Consider the following 19,608-nt stretch of genomic DNA (forward strand, 5'->3'; position numbering starts at 1 on the left):
GCACATTCGAAACAATGGCTTTTCTAAGCTTATTAAGCCACTTTCGGATTGAGTCAACGTCCTCGGCATTAAACTGCCATTTCGCTATTAAGTAGCTAACGTCACTACTTTTTCCATTATGTGTATGTGTGTGCAACTTAAGAACATCCAGGCCAACATAAAAAATTCCTAGAAGTGCTCGAAAGGCGAGATGGGACCTGGTGCAGCACTATGAGAACGGAATGTCTCGGGTTCCTCGGAAATTATTTTAATAGGAAGCTGGTACCACGTGTTTTCGAGCAAACGACTACCTGCTCTCCCTTGGTCATTATAGACTCAAGTTGTTAAAAATTCTTCTAAAGACCTTCGAGATATATGTTGTGTGTGTGTGACATTTGACATGGATCAAGTCGGGTCTCTGTTTCGACCTTATCTTGTTTGTTCGATGTTCTGATTGGACAAATGCAGGTTTTTGCTTTTCTTCTCTAGCTTCAACAGACCTGCATCGACAAAACTGACACCAGCTTTATAAAGGTGCACCTGGTGATGACATTGAAATATAGAAACGTCGAAACAGTGAAATAACAACTGCACTAAAAAAAACATCGTGGTTGCTGCTGCTTCTGACGATGATGATGGTGGTGCAAAACCCTCGCAACCACCTGCTGGGTTGCGTAACGTTCTCGATGGTAAATGTGCGCGCAAGCCTGCACGAGGCAGTCGGACTTTATGCAGGTTTTTTTCTTCTCTTCGGGCAGCAAATTGCCACCAGTTGATTTAACGACCCGATATGGAAAAGGCATTTATCGGGACAATGTAAATAAGTCATCTGCACAACGGCTTTCTGCAATCCGTGAACCGACGCACCTGGCCCGCCATGAAGACCCACGCCAGGTTCATGTATTTATCTGTATTTTATAAATACCCGTTTTGGAACCAGATGTCTGCAACGTATGGAAGGTCAATCAAAAAATCTATTACTATACAGGGTGGTCCAGTTTTAAGTGTCAATAATCCATCATTCGATAGTCCATCAAAAATAAGTTGACATGCATTATGTCATTTTCCTGAAGAACGCTTCCTAAAGAACACAGACCTACAAATTTCAGTTTAAAAAATGTTTTTTTTGCTCAAATTTGGAACAAGTACTTATGAAATGAATTGCCATTACGTGATGTGAATGACATTTGTGAAAATTATTTTGAAGTGTTGATATGGCGAGATAATTTTTATTTTTTCGCTCTATTTTCTACGCTTACTGGATATTATTCAAAATTTACAAAAATGTCTACTTGGGTTATTGTATTTGTTACTTTAAAATGGTTCAAAAGGATTAAAATCTGGTCATCTGTGAGGTTACTTTTTACGGGCGTTCAATTTTTTAGACTAGAAACTGTGTAAAACTGATCATTCAAGACTTATGAGAGTCTTGAATGATTAAATTCGTTTTTTCATAGTGCAATCCATTGTTGAGTGTCTGAAACTGGATTTGAAGCACGAAAACAATCCCGAAATCAAGACTATGATTGTTGCCCATAACACTAATTTTTTACTACTAAAAATAGTCTAAAAGTTGACTTTTACGACTAGAAATGACTAATTTACTAAGACTAAAGACAGTCCAAAAGTCTATTTCAGGTCTTTAATTAGTGTAGGTACAATTCAATTTTTTGGATTAAAACAAGTCTAGAATTCAATTAAACATCGGAAACAGTCCAAATTAGTGTTCAAAACTGATATCGTAAGTGCCAAAATTTATTACTTTCATCGTTGAGGATTTTGAAATTTAACTTTTACTATTATAAATAGTTCTTAACTGATTTTTCAGTCTTAAAGCACTAAAAACAGTCCGAATTTCATAGAAATGCCCTATTTTTTTGCTCCGAGTAGTGTAGAAATCAATTTAATAGTGAATAAGCTTGAAAACTTTGTGAACATCCTGAAGAGCATATAAACTCGATTTTTCAGTCTGAAAACAGCCTTAAAGCACTAAAAACAATCTAGATTTTTAAGAACTGCTCGAATTTTTAACACTGAAGTGTCTAGAAGTCAATTTAATAGTGACAAAGCTTGAAATGACATTTTAAAGCCTATGAAAAATGTCAAAATTGTTTTTTAAGTCTGCTACGACAAAAACTTGGTGAAGATAGTTTTAAAACTCGATTTTCGGAGTTTTAAAAGCCCTAAAAATAGTACCGAGTTTTAAGAAAATGAAAACCAAAGTAAAAAACTTGAAAAGTTAGCCTTCAAGTCAATTTTCATGAATTGAATGTCAATATCCTGTATTTAAGACTATTTTCAAGACTAAAATAATGAAATTTGTTTAGAATTATGAAAACTTACTTGCAAATGCAAATTTTAAGCTTCTGATGTCACTTTTCATTGCATCGGAGTCATTTTTTCGTGTGCAAGTGAATTTTCAAGGTTTAAATGTGCGAATTTGTAGTCAAAAATTCTAGAGAAAGTAGTTTTTCATGTCTACAATTAATTTTCAATACTAAAGTTTTTCAACTTGTCTGAAAACTATGAAAACTGGTTACAAAGAAAATATTTAAGCCTCTCAAGTCAATTTTCACCAATTTTCAAAGTAAATTTATAGGTTTCTAAGTCAATTTTCAAAACTAAAATCTTTCAATTTTTCTGGAAATTATGAAAACTGGATACAACAACATTAAACATTTTTAAGCTTGTTAAGTCAATTTTCACCGTTTTCAAGACAATTTTTAAGTCGGGTTGGGTGTTTGGACGTAATAACTCAATTATCTCGTAACCGAAGTTTCAAATCAGAATTTTATAAGAGATATTTTTTCAAAACGAACAAGTAAAAGAAACTGTAATTTTTGAAAAATATTCAGTGACGTAGAAAATACCATCCTTCTGTATTTACGCCACTGGACAGTTTCGACAAACGTCATTAACATCTCCTAATGAGTATTAATTTCATAACTACTTATTCGAAAATTTGATCAAAATTGCTTTAACGGTCTGACAGTTATGACAAGAAACCGATTTTTTAAACTGAACTTTGAAGGACTGTATTCTCCTTACTGTACTGACTGTATTATGTCAGGAAGTCATAAAAAGCTTTCAGGATAAACAATTCTTGATTTGAAGAAAAATTGCAGATGAAAGTCATTAGATAAATCCGATTGACCTCAAATTCTATTTTAGTTTCTTGCTTTGTGCTAGCCTAATGGAATGACGTGAGCACCAAGTGAAACGTGGATTTAAACCAAGCGTTGATGCCTTATTGATTATGAGTAAAAATTCGGGTTTATTTTAATATTTATCAAAGTTTACATATCAAACACACATTCCAGTTGATATATCCTTATGTATATTCAATATTATTTAACATTGACTCATTTCGCCAACATAGTGTTGGGTTATTGTGTCAAGGCTACCGGCGAATGTGTGCGACTCTTGCCAAATTTTACTCGCTTTTATTACAAAAGTTCATTCGACTATGAAAACAAAAAAAAAATGGATAAATGCTTAAAATAGCCCGGAACGTAAACTTTCTACGTCAAGTTTTACCTAATTATAGAAAAGACGGTCTGCAACATGCCTAATGATGACTAAACTTTAATTGAGGTAGTGTCGAAGTCCAGTGAACCAAATTGTCGCAATGAACATGTTGCGTAAATTGTCCTCAATTTTAATTTACAAAAACATGTTTTGACAAGTTGAGTTTGTCTGCAGACTATTACCGATGAGAAGTTGTAGCAGTTGAGGGTTGACACTGAAACAACCCCCATTTTTATTAATGTTCAATACAAAATATAAAATTGAGGAAGTTTAACAATGGCACGTTAGTTTACGTTTAAATTTCCACGGGAACATAATCCATTAAACATGTTATTGTAGTAAAAATAGTTCTCACAGTAAAATAACTTTTCAATTTCTCAGCTCTGAACGTAAATCGCGATTCTTTCCAGCGAATACGTTCAGGATATCGGGCTCTTAAGAAATTCATTTACCTTGTAGCTTTATGGTTTCTTAATTTCATTAGCTCGTGATATGCTTGAGGCAATAAAATATTTGTTCCGGCGGTTTATACTACCTTCGTTTTACGAGTTTTATCATTCTATCTAGTAAAATTGGCCATCGACGAAAACTACACGCTAAAATCATGTCTTCCATAGAAAATCTGCAGTTACAGTCCAATGAGCAGTTGATCAACATAATATGGAGCTTTCAATTGAAAATTTTTGATCTGATACCAGGACAGATTTGGAGCAAATACGGCCATAAACTGAACTGGTACACGTGTTTCTTATTAGGCATCGGAACAAAGCAGAACATAAATCGTCCAGACTGGCCGGGTCTATAAATTTTCACTCGGCGAAGGTGAAGGTGTTTGGTTGCTTTGTTTTCCACTTTGGAATTTCCTTTTTCGTTACCATTCGAAATAATAAAGTGGTTCTGGCTTTAGGTCTTAAAATTTGCTTTGTAACTTCAGTGCATAGTACGGCCATTATAAATGGTTAATAAGATGATTTTACTTGACTATTAAGATTTCCTGACGTTCTGAAACGCAGTGTGTGTGCATTAAGGAAACGCGGAAAAATCTAATATGTAAATATTTGTAATTTTCATTGGCGTTCTGTTTAATACGATTAGGCGGATTGCAACATGTGCACGTATATTTTCTTTAACCTAATTTCATTTGCGGTACGCTTTGCTGAACCGAAACTAAGACACTGACATAATAGTTTTCTATCTTGATTAAACGGCTTTACTCACTGTTGCTGTTTACACCAACTTATTAATTAATACTTTTTTTTTGTTTTCAGGTAAGTGACCTACCAACACCACCCTCGATCGTGTCCGTAAGTCTATGCTTTCCTTGCTAATACACTTAAGTCGAAGGATTCTAATTTCTCAAATGTATAGTGAGTTCTATATTGAATGAATTGAAAACTGAAAGTCTTTTAAACATCTTTCAGCATGCAATCCGGTTTCTTGCTATTGTGCCAACCATTTTTTTTTTTTTGGTGGGGCCCTAAAATCAATATTGTCGCCATCAACGCGAACTTCCTATTTTCGTTCCGTCAGACACCCTGTACTTCCCAGACCGGCACCGATTCGATGTCGTTCTCGTTCCTCTCGCCCTCTCCGTCTGGCACGTGCATTATCCCGCAGGGAGCGAACCTCCCTTAACGTGATCAAGAGGGTTTAGGGCTTTCGTTCTGATGCCGAAAAGGGCGCACGTTGGGCCTAGGCGGGGTTAAACTTTGATAACTTTTCTGTAGGGTCCCCGATAAGCCCCTAAAAAATTAAACCGTGGGGTTCGACCCGGAATGAACGTGACAGTAGCTAAATGATGCCATTTAGATTCGAACAATATAAAAAAATCAGTAATTTTTGTCTTATTTTAAGTAATCTCTAAAAAATGGTATTTGAGTAATTAATTATAGCATCCGTTTTTTACTACTATGATTAGTATTACAAAAAGAAGTTGTAGATAAGTCATTCTGGTTTTTTGTTTCACACTGTAAACTTACCCAGAAACAGTTGCTTGAACAAAATACTGTGAAATGTTAACTGACAACTAACTAAACCTACAACTCATAATCTACAGGGTGGTCCAGTTTTAAGTGTCAATACTTTACTACTAGGAATAGTCTTATGATTCGTTTTCTCAGACTGCCATCTTGATCGAGTGTCTGAAACTGGATTTACCAAAATCAAAATCGTAGCATTTGGTACCAAAATTTTTTACTTTTATTACTGAAGAAACTTGACTTTTGGAAATAGTCAAACTCGATTTTTCAATCTTAAACAGCCTGATTTTTTTAGAGATGCTACAATTTATTGCACCTATGAGTGTAGAAGTCAATTTAATAAAGAAGAAGTTTGAAATAACATTTTTAAGACTATGGACAGTGTACAAACTGGCTTTTAGGCCTGATGAATCAAAAACTTTGTAAAGATAGTCTTGAAACTCGATTTGAGGCACTGAAAACAGCCTTAAAGCACTGAAAACAGTCTAGATTTTTAAGAAATACTCGAATTTTTAGCACTGAGGTGTCTAGAAGTCGATTTAACTGTGACAAAGCTTGGAATGCCATTTTAAGTCTATGAATAATGTAAAAATTGTTTTTTAAGTTTGCTATATCAATAACTTGGTGAAGATAGTCTTGAAACTCGATTTTCCAAGCTGAAAGCAGTTTTGAAGCACCAAAAATAGTCGAGAATTCTAAGAAAATGAAAAGCAAGGTAAAGAGCAGAAAAAGTTTGTTTTCAAGACTTCATAATATTGAAATTTGTCTTCAAATTATGAAAACTTTCTTCAAATGCTTCTGATGTCACTTTTCATTAGTTCAGAGTTACTTTTTGGTGTTCAAGTCAATTTTGAAGGTTTAAATGTATGAATTTGTAGTCAAAAATTGTAGAAAAAATAGTATTTTATGTTTTCAAGTCAATTTTCTATATTAAAATCTCTCGATTTGCATGAAAATTGGTTACAAACACATATTTTCAGCTTCAGAAATAAATTTTTATCTTTTCTAAGTCAATTTTCAAATCTAGTCTTTCAGTTTGCCTGGAAACTATAAAAACTGGCTACAACGAAATAAGTTGAGTTGTATTTTCCTTAGGAAGCATTTTTCAGGAAAATGACATAATGCATGTCAACTTATTTTTTAATTGGCTATGGATTGGTGAATTATTGACATTTAAAACTGGAGCACCCTGTATAATGGATGGAAAATTTACAATTAAAAGAGTTGTGGATAGTTGTGGAGAAACCACAGAACAAAGATGGAACCAAATTTTTCAAGTGGCATGTCTTTTCATGGCTAATCTGCTTTTCAAGCTGTTATTTTGACAGCTGATTGATTTCTGATGACCAACTGTCAAATTTGCTCCGATAATATTTTGAACATCTGTTGGTTGTTTCACGTAATTTTATCTTTCGAAATTTATCCAAAAAGGACGGCAGTAATTCAAGTCTGAAAACTATCGTCGGGGGGCTCTTATCTTCGCGTTCCTCCAGTTTACGAGTCCGTGTCCTCTCCACGACGTCGGCATCATCGGGAGAACCATGGAGACGGTGGGCAATTTCCGCTTCGAAAAGGGCGGGCCGGGAAGGGCGCGGAGCCCTAGCGTTCAATACGGGGGGCATGTGCACCGAGCCCGGAGCCTCGTCGAAAACGCTTTTGTTTCACGCCGGGCCAGACTCATTACTGGGGCTGTCAATTTTTTTTCTTTGCCTCCGAAATTATAGGGTGTTGCGTTACCGCCGCCATCGACGTCTTTCATATAGTCAAGGACCGAAATTACAGGTCGGCGACGTGGATTTTAGTTCGTAAAGCAAAGTTTCCTATTGAGATTCTTCAAAGTTGAACGGTTTAGCGACGTTTTATACCTTTACAATATAAGGATATCTTCATAACCACAAGAGTTCTTAACAATTGAACACTTTCTTCTCTATTAGAGTATATTATTGTTAGAACTTAGTATAAATTTATTGAGGTGAAAGTACCGGTACCCAAATATCAAGCGGAAATCGATGTATATCCTACGTTCTTTATTTATACCCAAAAATAAACCGTTCAGAAACTTTTTCCTTTTAGGGGATTGTGCGTGACAAATGTCCCGTACGAATAAGGACCCTCTGAAAGTCGTTTTATTTTACACCAGACTCGGATCAGCGCCGCATAAATCCTCATTTTCTTAGAGGTGTAGTAGGGTGTGCTTCGCCTAGAAATCCTAAAAGATTTTTTTTTAGCATTGAGACTAAACTAATTTGAAGTACAGCAAATGAAATTAGTGGTAACATACCCGCGGGGGCTTTTTCATATTTCAATGGTGATTCTCCCCTCTCAGTCCTTTCGGCAGCTGCGGTTTCTCCACTTCCATTAAGAGGACGATGTCGCAATTTTGTTGACGAAACTCCCTTTATCTCAGTTCCTTTACTGTCGAATCTATTTATGTTGTACATGCTGGATGTTCTTGTTTTCGTTCTGGTGATTTCATTGCGTATGAGACTGTGATAGGTGACGTATTTTGCAGACCTGAAACTTCGAAAAAATCGCTTTTAACATGATGAGCCGCGCAGGGGTCCAGAATTCGGCCAGAATGTAGGCCGACGACCTGTACCAAAGTTGATTTTAGATCGATGAGGTACGCAGTCGGGACAATGCGCTTCTGATTTAGAGCGAACGTACCTTCAGGTTTGTGATTTACGTCGTCCTTTTCGTGGCCAAATTTCAAACAACAAAAATATGAATCAACGGTGCAAATGAGGAAATCCTTTGTGCGACCGATGCACCGTCAGAAAAACTAAATTTAAACCGGGTGTTTTGAACTTTCCAAAACCGATGGGAATCGGTTAAATTTAGATACTATATCCTGCTCTGTATGCGTTTGTTTAAATAGCGGTTGACATTGAAACGCCTGGCGATGAAATATTAGCAGGAACAAATAGCGAAGCGTTTTTAAAAAAGGGTTTTTCTTGTTTGTTAATTTCGAGGACGAAAAGCAGATTCGCGCGCTTCTGTTGCTATAAATACAGGGTGTCCCACGACGAAGGACATCGATTGATATTGGAAAAAGTATAAATAGGAGAGTTTTGAAAATTTGGCAGGATACTGACGTGGGCATGCCCAATCTAACTAAAATATTTTCGAGATGGTTGCACTTCCGTTTATACCGGAAGTCGATCACAACTTTCTTATTTTAAATAGAACACCCTATATATTATTACATATTTGGATTCCTCACAAAATTCTGACCAACTTTTGTGTACAATGCCCTATGCCTATCTCTAGCCGTTTCCGAAATATTTGATGATTCTCCAAAAAAGTGACAGTTGCAATGCTCAACATATTTTTGTACTATGTTAAAACCGTATTTCATTTTGCAATCAAACTTTGGGATATTGTAAATAAAGGATCGTTTTATTAAACTGAGGGTGCGTAATGACTCATTTATATACAGGGTCGTCAAAAAAAATCATAAACCTGCCACTAAAAAAAATGAAAAATTTCAAGTTTTTTAAATAGAAACCCACATTTTTTATGACGGAATCATTTTGAGCATTAAAAATTACTATACGTTTCAATTTACTTGCCTACATCTAAATCCAACCCATTTCGTTTTATTTGAGAATAAACATTTTTTATTATCAAAACTCCAGATTTCTTGAAAACTTCTCTCTCTAATTACGTGTGGATTTATGTCACACCAGTAGTGTGAATTATGTCTATTGAACATTCCATTTTTACTGAATTTGGCCTCGTCGCTCTAAATAATATTATTCAAAAACAATTCTTCTCCATAGTGACTAGTCAGCAAAAACTCACTAAAAAACCACTCTTTTCGGAAATTCAACCTCTTTTAAGTGTTGCACTAATTTAAATGAAAAAGGGTGAAATTTAGGTTTCTTCAGGATCCTTTGGATTGAGCTTTAGGATACGCCTGATTCTACGGAAACTTGTCTTATTGACGAAGTTGGATTTGCAACAAAATAGCCCAAAATTGCAATTTCTACATTTGTATTATTAAGGATTGGTTTTGATTTGATAAGCTTTTATCTTCACAGATCCCGTATTCTTAAAATTTTCAATTATTTGCTTGACAGCTTTTGGTGATGGCTTTGGTTTTTCTGGATAACGAGCGGCAAATGCTTCACATGTTCTACTCACAACTTTATCATATTCTCCGTAAATAATAAACAGATTTAAGTAATCTTGGTTTGAATAACGTAACCGCGACGGCATATTTGCAGTTGTCAAAACACTCAAAACTAGTGTTATTAACACTCCGATATCCAATATGCATGCCAGCTAGAGTACCAGCTAATCCCAACTATGCAGCCTAATAAAAAAAATGTTTATTCTCAAATAAAACGAAATGGGTTGGATTTAGGTATAGGCAAGTAAATTGAAACGCATAGTAATTTTTAATGCTCAAAATGATTCCCGTCATAAAAAATGTGGGTTTCTATTTAAAAAATTTGAAATTTTTCATTTTTTTTAGAGGTAAGTTTATGATTTTTTTTTGACGACCCTTTATACAAATGAGTCATTACGCACCCTCAGTTTAATAAAACGATCTTTTATTTACAATAACCCAAAATTTTATTGCAAAATGAAATACGGTTTTAACAGAGTACAAAAATATGTTGAGCGTTGCAACTGTCACTTTTTTGGAAAAACATCAAATATTTCGAAAACGGCTAGAGATAGGCATAGGGCATTGTACACAAAAGTTGGTCAGAATTTTGTGAGGAATCGAAATATGTAATAATATATAGGGTGTTCTATTTAAAATGAGAAAGTTGTGATTGACTTCCGGTATAAACGAAAGTGCAACCATCTTGAAAATATTTTAGTTAGATTGGGCATGCCGACATCAGTATCCTGCCAAATTTTCAAAACTCTCCTATTTACACTTGTTCCAATATCAATCGATGTCATTCGTCGTGGGACACCCTGTATAACAGCTTGTTTAATTTGTTTTCATAAGAACGACTACTCTTATGGTATTCCTGTATTTTCTTACCTTTACTAATAAGTATTAAGTATGTCATATAACCTTGCAAAACTACATTTCTTGATTGCTTCTTAATGCAGTCTCACTAACATCTCTGTTTCTAACCTTTATTATTCCTTCTAAAGTGGTATTTCCGTGAGTTAGACTTAATAGAAATTGCTTCGTAACCTAAGATTGAAAATCACCTAATTGCACTCAATCAATAATAACAAAAGAGGTACCAAACCATATGATCATCCAAAAAAAAAATCATCAAAATGTCGGTCACGTAAACCAAAAAAATCTTGTCGCCGCGCCGATGAACGGAAATCATTGAAGTCGTGCGTGGACTGTACTCGGATGGTCCTTGTGTTTTAATTAAGCCCCCCTGTACAATAATAGGTTATGTTGCTTGTAGAACTGTTATAATCGAACAAGTCGTGACTGCCGGTAAATTGAAATTGTCCTTATCAGAAGTGACTGGATATAATATGATACAGGCGCGGTTGTTTACCTCAACTCAATAGCGATTATGGTTCATATTAGAAAAAACTGTACGTTAAGAATGGAGGTGTGTCAAAAATGATCTGTTCAAAATTAGTTCGAGGCAAATTTCCATTTATTACGTCGATTACGCGCCGGCATATTTCTGATTACGATTTTTTCCTTTATAAGAAATTGATAATTGTTCCTTTTATTGCTATTGCGGAACTGTAAAATCTGAATAATACAAATTGCGGTCGCACGCTGCGTTGTAAATTGTTCGAAATACATGCATACGAAGCCCGTCGAGTTTCATGCACTGAATCCTGTGGCGATCACTGAATATTATAATAAATTTGATCTCTGTGTGACGGATTTCACTTTCAGAGTCTCAAAACCAACCTGACAAGGACAAATTTGCATGCAGGAACATGATAAGAATCACATTTTTCAAGTCCCACAATATTATCGTGAATTTTTGTCGAATATTTGCAGAACCAATTCGAGTTTTACATCTTTCGATCACAATTTAACAAATCGGCTTGATATTACGGCACAACGGGTGCGGTAGAAACGACTAGCGGACTTTTTTTCATAAAATGCTACATCCATCACGGTCGATTGACTATGCGCTGGGCGGAAAGAATGAGAGAAACCTCGTTGTGGACTTGCGTAATCACGTTTTCCAGGGTGACCGCGAATTTTCGACTTGAAGATGAAAAAAAACCATGAAAACGGTATTAATTATAAAGCGAGAATTGCAATATAACGACTGTCAAAGTAATTTATTTCTTTGGTAAAGTAGTAATAGAAGCTAATAATGTACGAGTACTAGAGACGTTTTATGTTTTTTTCAAATCTTAATTTAAAACTTTTTGTTAGGTTCCAACGGATATTTGAGAGTAATTAACTCTATCTAGTCCAATCATATTTATCAGAACGAAGTGAATACAATTTAAATGCAAAAACGATTGTAGCAAGTAATATTAGGGTTGGTTGCCTTAAATTGCTAGTTATAACCCTACAGCCACGACTTAACGTGTTGAGAAAGGATATTAAAATATTGTGATGTAGAAATCGCTTGCCAATGGGCTGCCATAAAGTTATCTGTTGCACAACTAGATAAAGGTTATAGAAACAAGAACTAATGACTTCCCCCGTGAAGAGGATTTGTTAATATTTCAAAACTAACGCAATAGCACAGGTAAAATCCGTATTACCGTTATCAAAAGGAGTGCGATACCTTGAAAACGACTAATACAATGCACCAACAGAGGCAATTAAGAAGAAGAAACAATTCGGAATACCTACTTGCTATCTGGGTTAGAACAGATAAGGCGATTATTTTAGTTCGCTGAAAGCGAACATTACGGTTTCACTTGCGTCTTATTGTTTCTGGACTTTTTGTCATACATTGTTCAACTGCTTACGCGCAGATAATGGTGATTGTTATGTTTCTTTAATTGTCGACGACCGGGGAGGAGACAGATAACGATAAAGAACACAGCGGAAACATTACAACTGGCTCATTTATTATTATTAGGGTTATTGTAGCGTAAATAACAATTGACGTCTTTTGTTAGCCAAGCTAAAGGGAGGTCCATAATTTGACTGTACAAGAATCCGAAAAAGCCTAATTAAAACTTGAGATGAGTTCAAGAATGTAGTTTTTGAGTGGGTGGAAGGGAAGAGGGAGGACAATACGGACGTTACCCCGAGGGATGTGGTTTGGAAGCCAGTGACGTGCTTGCTAATTAAACTCCACATTCGAATCAATACAGGCGGGAGAACATTTCTGTATAACAACCGCAGAACACGCACGCTGTCAGGCTCATGGTAAACACATGTCGTCGTGGTAAACGCGACCACAACCTGTTCAACTGATTTTTTTGTATTTCCTATTACTGCTTCAACAACCAATCAAAAATTGTTGGATGGACTGTCTGTTCTACAGAGTCAAACCGCAATACTTTTTTTCCATCAACTGTATGATTTTTAGCATTGACGTTTTGTTTCAGGGCAGTGACAGATCCCAGGGATGGTAGACGAGTGGCCTTGAAAAAGTTACCGAATGTGTTCCAGTCGTTAGTGTCTTCAAAGCGAGTTTTTAGGGAATTAAAGATGTTATGTTTCTTCAAACACGAGAATGTAAGTACCAGGAACATTGTACAGGGTGCTGCATTTTCGATGGTTTTACGGGGGTACAGAGAAAACGGTAATAGATAGAAAAAAAGTAGCATACGTGTTCTAATCTTTTTTTCTGAGCTGAGATGACTGGCGAAAAGTGGGCGGCCCAAACTTCTTTTGTTTCAAAGATACGGGGGGTTTTCGAAAATTGGTAATTTTTGAACCTCTTCTGTATTTTAGTTCTTAAAGTTATCAAAAAAGGAAGAACGGTTCCGGGTAGTAGTTTTCATGTAGAATCCAATGGCGTAGTCAGTTTTTTTTATTTAGTTAGTTTCTGGCATATGACAGTAAGTTACATTTTTTTAAATGGAACATCCTATATATTTTTACGTCATTTAATTTTTGTTGATTTTTACCTTTTCAACGGTGTATTACAACATATAAGTTTGTAGAGGTTAATCCTGTTATTTAAAAAAAAAGACCTTCGCTAAGCTAAAAAAGGCCAATATCTAAAATACCAAACAAAATCAGAAATCATATAAACTAACACATCAGAAAATTAAATATTTTTAATAAATCTTATTAAAAATCTAAGTTACAAGCAGTTCTACCGTCGCGTTAATAAGAAAAGTGACCATTTCTATTTTCTACTATTTTTAAGGTAGAAGTTAAAAAACTGTTTATAAACGACATGTAACATGTTAATATGAACAATGTTGTTTCGACTGTGGGTATTTTTATACATATTATTTATCACTTTTTTTGTTAAGGAAACGCTTTTTTTCTAATTACCACGATTAACGTTCACAAACTTATACAGGTGTGGTAAATCCAAAACCAACATAGGAAAACCGCGTATCGAAAAGAGAAACGTACATTACTGCATGCGCGGGACTAAGATAGAAAACGAAAAAAATATCAAGTAGGCCATATTTTCAGCGCGCTGTTGCCAAACGCCAAGTATCACTCAAATACCGTCGACAAAATAACTTGGCGTTGGGCAACAGCGCCTTGAAAATATGGCCTACTTGATATTTTTTTCGTTTTCTGTCTTAGTCCCGCGCATGCAATAAAGTACGTTTCTCTGTCCGTTACGTGGTTTTCCTATGGTCGGTTTTGGATTTACCACACCTGTATGTTTTAATACACCGTTGAAAAAGTAAAAATCAACAGAATTAAATGATCTAAAAATATATAGGGTGTTCCATTTAAAAAAATATAACTTACTGTCATATGTCAGAAACTAAACGTAATAGAAAAAAAACTGACTACGCCATTGGATTCTACGTCAAAACTTCTACCGGAAACCGTTTTTCCTTTTTTGATAACTTTAATAGCAAATAAAATACAGAGGAGGTTCCAAAATGACCAATTTTCGAAAACCCCCCGTATCTTTGAAACAAAAGAAGTTTCCGCAGCCCACTTTTCACCAATCATCTCGGCTCAGAAAAAGAGATCAGAACACGAGTGATACTTTTTTTCTATCTATTACCGTTTTCTCTGTACCCCGTAAAACCATCGAAAATGCAGCACCATGTACACGTTACTCGATACAGCCAACTAAAAAATGTGTACTTTCAGGTATTATCAGCGTTAGACATACTCCAACCTCCTCATCTAGATTTCTTCCAAGAAATGTATCCTTTTGAATTACCTAACAGTTAAATTGGCAACACTAGCTGAACACCATCGTTTAATACATGGACAAACTATAAACAGCATAGCACCAGAATAGTACGCTGATTTTAACGCCCATTTTTAAGTCAGCTGGATAAACCTTATCGGAACCAGTCCTGCCTGGGGCGATAAGAAGGCTTTTTATCTACTCGGTTTATTTTCATTACTGATGCACGTTATTCTCTGAGGCCATGTGTGTGTCGGTTAAATGAACTTGAGCTGTGTGACACGAGGCGATCAGTGTTGCACTGATTTTTTTACTCTTAATGGTAGTCAAACCCTCTGTTAACAATGTTACGTTTGGACGTCGACATTGTTGTATAACAGCTCTAGTATACTAGAAGCAGTTTATATTAAAACATTTAGTCTATAGAGCAAAAATTTACTACGAAATTTAGAGCAGAAAACTTTTTAGCGTCTGCAATGTTAATAGCTATTTGAATCTCAATTATAATCAGCAGAAGGTTAAAAACCTTTCTTAGTGATAATTTCCTTGGCACAACAAAAAGTACAACTTTTTTTAAAATACAATCTTAATGATTAGCCGTCAGAAAGCATTACAGAGGCTAATCGAACATCCTCTTCAACCGGGAGCTACTGTACGTAATCAGTAATGCAGTAAACACATTTGAAATTTAAATCGGGCATATACGCATACATAGAACAGTTGTATACGAACAGTGTGTGAATGAACTGCCTAGGCTCTTAATAAGGCAATTAAAGAGACGACAGACTGACGGAAGTAGTAAATTGAAAAAAATTGTAGGCGCACGACCCCAATAGTTTAGAGCGCCAGAGGAACAATATGAGGAGCGCCATTTTGATTTCATTCAAATGTTTCTCCCCTCTACTTTGGTAGAGTCCAAATAGGGGGTAGGTTGTATAAAACGGAAAGCCACAGAGAAGAATTCTATTTCCTAAAGCTGCATCTCCACTGTAAGGGTCCCCGGACCTTTCATTAATCAAATTGGCCCTTTATACTTCGTTTCATCCCCTCCTATCCCTTGTTGATGTAGTTCGATAACAGACCGGACCAGAACGGTTTAATTGTGGGATGGTAAACGTATTAGGTCCGGTTACATATCACGGTATAGTTTGGTTCTCGAATGTAATTTACGCTTCAAATTCTATATGCAAACCGAATTGTAAAAATTATGAATTTTCTTCTGCACATCGGAGTGTTTCCTGCAGTAATTACTTAAAAATTAAAAGTATCATTAGAGGTATTGTATTTTTTTCTGAAGTTAAATTGGTCTCTAAAAAGTGCAATATAGAGCGTCGTAGCATGCGGGTCGCTCTACCTTAGGGCCTAAATTATTAAACAATAGATAATAATAGAGCTTAGAATAGGGGAAGTCGTCGAACTGTTGCGGGGTCGTTACCCTTACCCGATTGACTGCTAACATTATGGCCGGCCTGTAACAGCGATGATAAAACGGTTGATTGCCAAATGTTACAAAATTATTGGGAATGGCCCTTGATTTAATTGATTTTAGGGTGTACAAGAACCCTTCACTGTGGTCTTTCCAACTTCAGTGGTTCAGTCAAAATATGTTAAATACTGTCGAATATTAAATTCGTTATCAGTCTTTAAAGTATAGCTAAATTTATTGGTTGACACACCCCGTATATAATACGGAAAGTGGACATTTCAAGTTGTGCTTTCATTCCGGCCATGACAAGTTTAAATTTAACCACAACGCAGAAAGGACGTCATGGACTAATTCGTTCATTGCAAGAAATCATTTTTATTTTGGCTTTCCCGTTACCCTCGACATTTTGGTTAAAGGTGATCTTGAATCTTTTAGTTTTTAGAAAACTCACCAAATGGCATAGATAGCGTCATAGCGAACATGTAGCTTATTAACGCTAATTATTCTTAATATGATGTGTGCGCCATTTATGCTGGTAAGGTCAACAATAACGCACAGTCAGACTGAAAATAACCCCAACAGGCAACGCAAAAATCCATATTTATTATGATTAATGTCCACGTGTATTGAATTGTTCATCAGGGAAAATTAAGCGTGAGGCCAGCATTCACATTTTTTTTGTCACAACGGAAAAAAAATGGAAATCAAACGTAAACCGCGCCAGATCGGTATTTACCACTGTCGATTTCACGTGTAACGAAATTGGCAATGAATCACGGACATTTTTTGACCCTGACAATAATGCTGGCTTTTAACATTTGAAACTGTAAAAATAGTCGTCCTCGCACCACGTTAATACGGAAAAACTATTTTCGTTTTTACACGGTGTTGGTGTGACGATTTCATTCAGACAAAACTCTAGTTTGTTTGGAATTTGCTACATTTACAGTTGAAATTAAGAATGGATTTACTGAAACTACACGCTGGTAGGTAATTACAAAGTCAGCGGGTTTGAACCATTAACAAAGAATTAAATTAGTACACCGGGTATAATGAATTTGTGGGTGGGAACTACCGAACGATAATTATGTTTTGCTAGTCAAAACCGCATTTTTTCAAAAAGTATTATTATTAGAATTTAATTTATATTTAGTGGTCGATGTTACGAAACAGGAACCAATAAAAAGCAAGCTTAACATCTGAACAATGCTATACTTGCACCACATTTACTTAATTATGTACGTTCTCAAATATTTATTTCAACAAAATAAGGATTGTGATTTGAGAAACTGAATTTCCTTCTTGAGGTTTAAATTAACTTTCAGCTGTATGCTTTTATGGATATTTGAAACATAACACAAAATTATACAAAATTGCGGAACAATTTCACAATAAGAAAACTTAAGCACAACTAAGATTCATTCTTTGCGTTCGCCTAGTTCTATACGCGGGCAAAACGTATGATTGAAGTTATATTGGTAAATTGTACCCATATATCACTAAACATTGCTCAAATTGGCATGACGACAAAATGTATTAAACACTGCCCTACATCCTTATCATGTCAGTTGTACGGTTAGGCGCGGAACGCTGGGGCGTTGGCCACCATAATGAATCGGGTTCGTTTTACCGTAGAAAATTAGTATCCCGGCTTAAAAATCCATCATTTCCAAACAAAGAAAACCCGTTAGACGGGCGGCGACCGCAAAGCCAACACGAATTTTCGAATTTTTCGTTATCTCCATCAGTAGTATATTGCAAATATGTACTGACTCATTGACGCAACACTGTTGAACTTTATTTCGGTTTAGCCATCAGGGTCGAAAATGCAAATTTCTTGTTCAGAGGCAGAACAACCCTTGGCATTTCTTTCTCATTACCTCGTCAGAATATAAATTGTTCAAGGGTGTTGCTACAAAGAAATGCGACTCCCTAACACAGTCTAAATTTTTTGCTGAGCCAAATCGATAAATTAAGGTAAAAACCTTAAGAGAAAAACTTAAAGGGGCTGTGGGTGTGTGCATATTTTTAGAAATCCAGTTAAGGACCACGCGCTCGAGTTTCACGTTTCAAGGTCCGATACAATACAACGTGACTGTAATAATGGAAACAAAGATGAGGTTAATTTTAGAAGATTTCTTTACGCTGTCCTGTCCGGAAATAGTTTTATTGACGAGGTCACTGTCGAGAATTTGAATTAAGAAGGGTTTAAGGCATACAACGGAAGAAAGTATGAATGTGCCATCATCATAGCTGGGCTGGAATGGAATGTTCCGGTTGCCCGGGCATTGGGAATAAAAGCGAGCGCAATCCCGCATGGTAATAAAAACGACGCCGCCGATCTAAGCAGGAGGTAATAACGTGGCTGCACTATTCCCCTTGGAAATGTGATGGATACTGCAGCAGGAAAAATCGTTAACCTTATTCGGCAAATTATTTGCCCATCGAAAAAACGAACTATAAATCCCCCAGAGCTGAGGATGATTCAAGGTGACATCACATTCACATACATAGCAACATCAAAAGGGAACTATTAATGTAGTTTCTTCTGCAACACCCTGTATATTAATTACGCCATCAAATGCAGGTCCATCGTCATCACATTACCGCCGTGGGAATATTGCCTCAGGCTTCGATTATGTCGTGACTGATCTAATCCACTACATCTCAAATGATATTTTGTTATTAACATTATTTTAACTCTAGCAAACTGTAGCGAAAAACACCCGATTTATTTTAGTACGTGTACATACAATTAGTCTGGTAATTACCATGTAATAAAGTAATTCATTCCTTAATCACGCCTATAGATATGTAATAACGGAATTACTTCAAAGCGATTTGCATAAAATCATAGTTTCCCATCAGCCGCTCTCGTCGGATCACATAAAAGTCTTCTTGTACCAGATACTTAGAGGTGAGTTTAGCTACTGTATAGTCCAGAGAACTTGCGTCGCAATTTAACTGTTTTCCCATATTATTCACCATAAAATCCATTTGCAGGTCTCAAATATTTACATTCGGCAAGGATACTGCACCGGGATATTAAACCCGGCAATCTACTGGTAAACAGTAACTGTGTTTTAAAGGTAAGCGATTTCATTTACTAGTTTGTTTTCCCATATTTGTCTCGGGTGAACGCACGATTTAGCGATTAATGCCAGACTAATCCAGATTTCCGACGTTGAATATGCACCCTTAACGATTTTTTATTTTTACTTAGTTAGTCTTCTTTATTTCTAATTATGGTCACAATACATTTCCTGTAACTACAAAAAACATACGTGAAAACACAAAAAGAAACAGCGTCATTTTAAGATGAGCGTATACCTAATAGTCTCTTACATAATCCCTGATACAATATGGTTCTAAATTAATTAACATCTGTTTTACCTTTCTTTTAAAAAGTTTCTCATTTCTTTCTAAGTCAGAATGCCATTAGCTTTGAAAACCCCCCTGCAGCTCTCGCTGTATCCCATTTTCTTGA

The 19,608-nt window shown here is 35.8% G+C and overlaps 2 protein-coding genes across 8 annotated transcripts in view; one reads left to right on the plus strand and one right to left on the minus strand.

Annotated features, from left to right (window-relative positions):
- The window catches only part of nmo (serine/threonine-protein kinase nemo), a 38,694-nt gene that overhangs the window by 13,626 nt on the left and 5,460 nt on the right, over positions 1-19,608 (plus strand). The window contains 4 exon segments of the mRNA XM_081977252.1: positions 12,963-13,092; positions 14,653-14,708; positions 18,932-19,038; positions 19,125-19,210. Of these exon segments, the coding sequence (XP_081833378.1) occupies positions 12,963-13,092; positions 14,653-14,708; positions 18,932-19,038; positions 19,125-19,210 (379 nt within the window).
- LOC145727611 (uncharacterized) overlaps positions 7,493-19,608 on the minus strand; it is a 35,555-nt gene continuing 23,439 nt past the window's right edge. For 5 of the 7 annotated variants that reach the window (XM_081977301.1, XM_081977299.1, XM_081977300.1 and 2 more), the window contains 2 exons: positions 7,768-8,006; positions 7,493-7,695 (listed from right to left, as the gene is read on the minus strand). In XM_081977301.1, coding sequence (XP_081833427.1) covers positions 7,652-7,695; positions 7,768-8,006 — 283 coding nt within the window. In that variant the 3' untranslated portion in view covers positions 7,493-7,651. The remainder of the gene's footprint in view (positions 7,696-7,767; positions 8,007-19,608) is intronic. The other 2 variants (XM_081977302.1, XM_081977303.1) reach the window with 2 other exon arrangements.

This window comes from Ips typographus, linkage group LG4 (genome assembly GCF_016097725.1).
Source record: "Ips typographus isolate SLU linkage group LG4, UJ_Ityp_2.0, whole genome shotgun sequence".
In the NCBI taxonomy this organism is placed as follows: domain Eukaryota; kingdom Metazoa; phylum Arthropoda; class Insecta; order Coleoptera; family Curculionidae; genus Ips; species Ips typographus.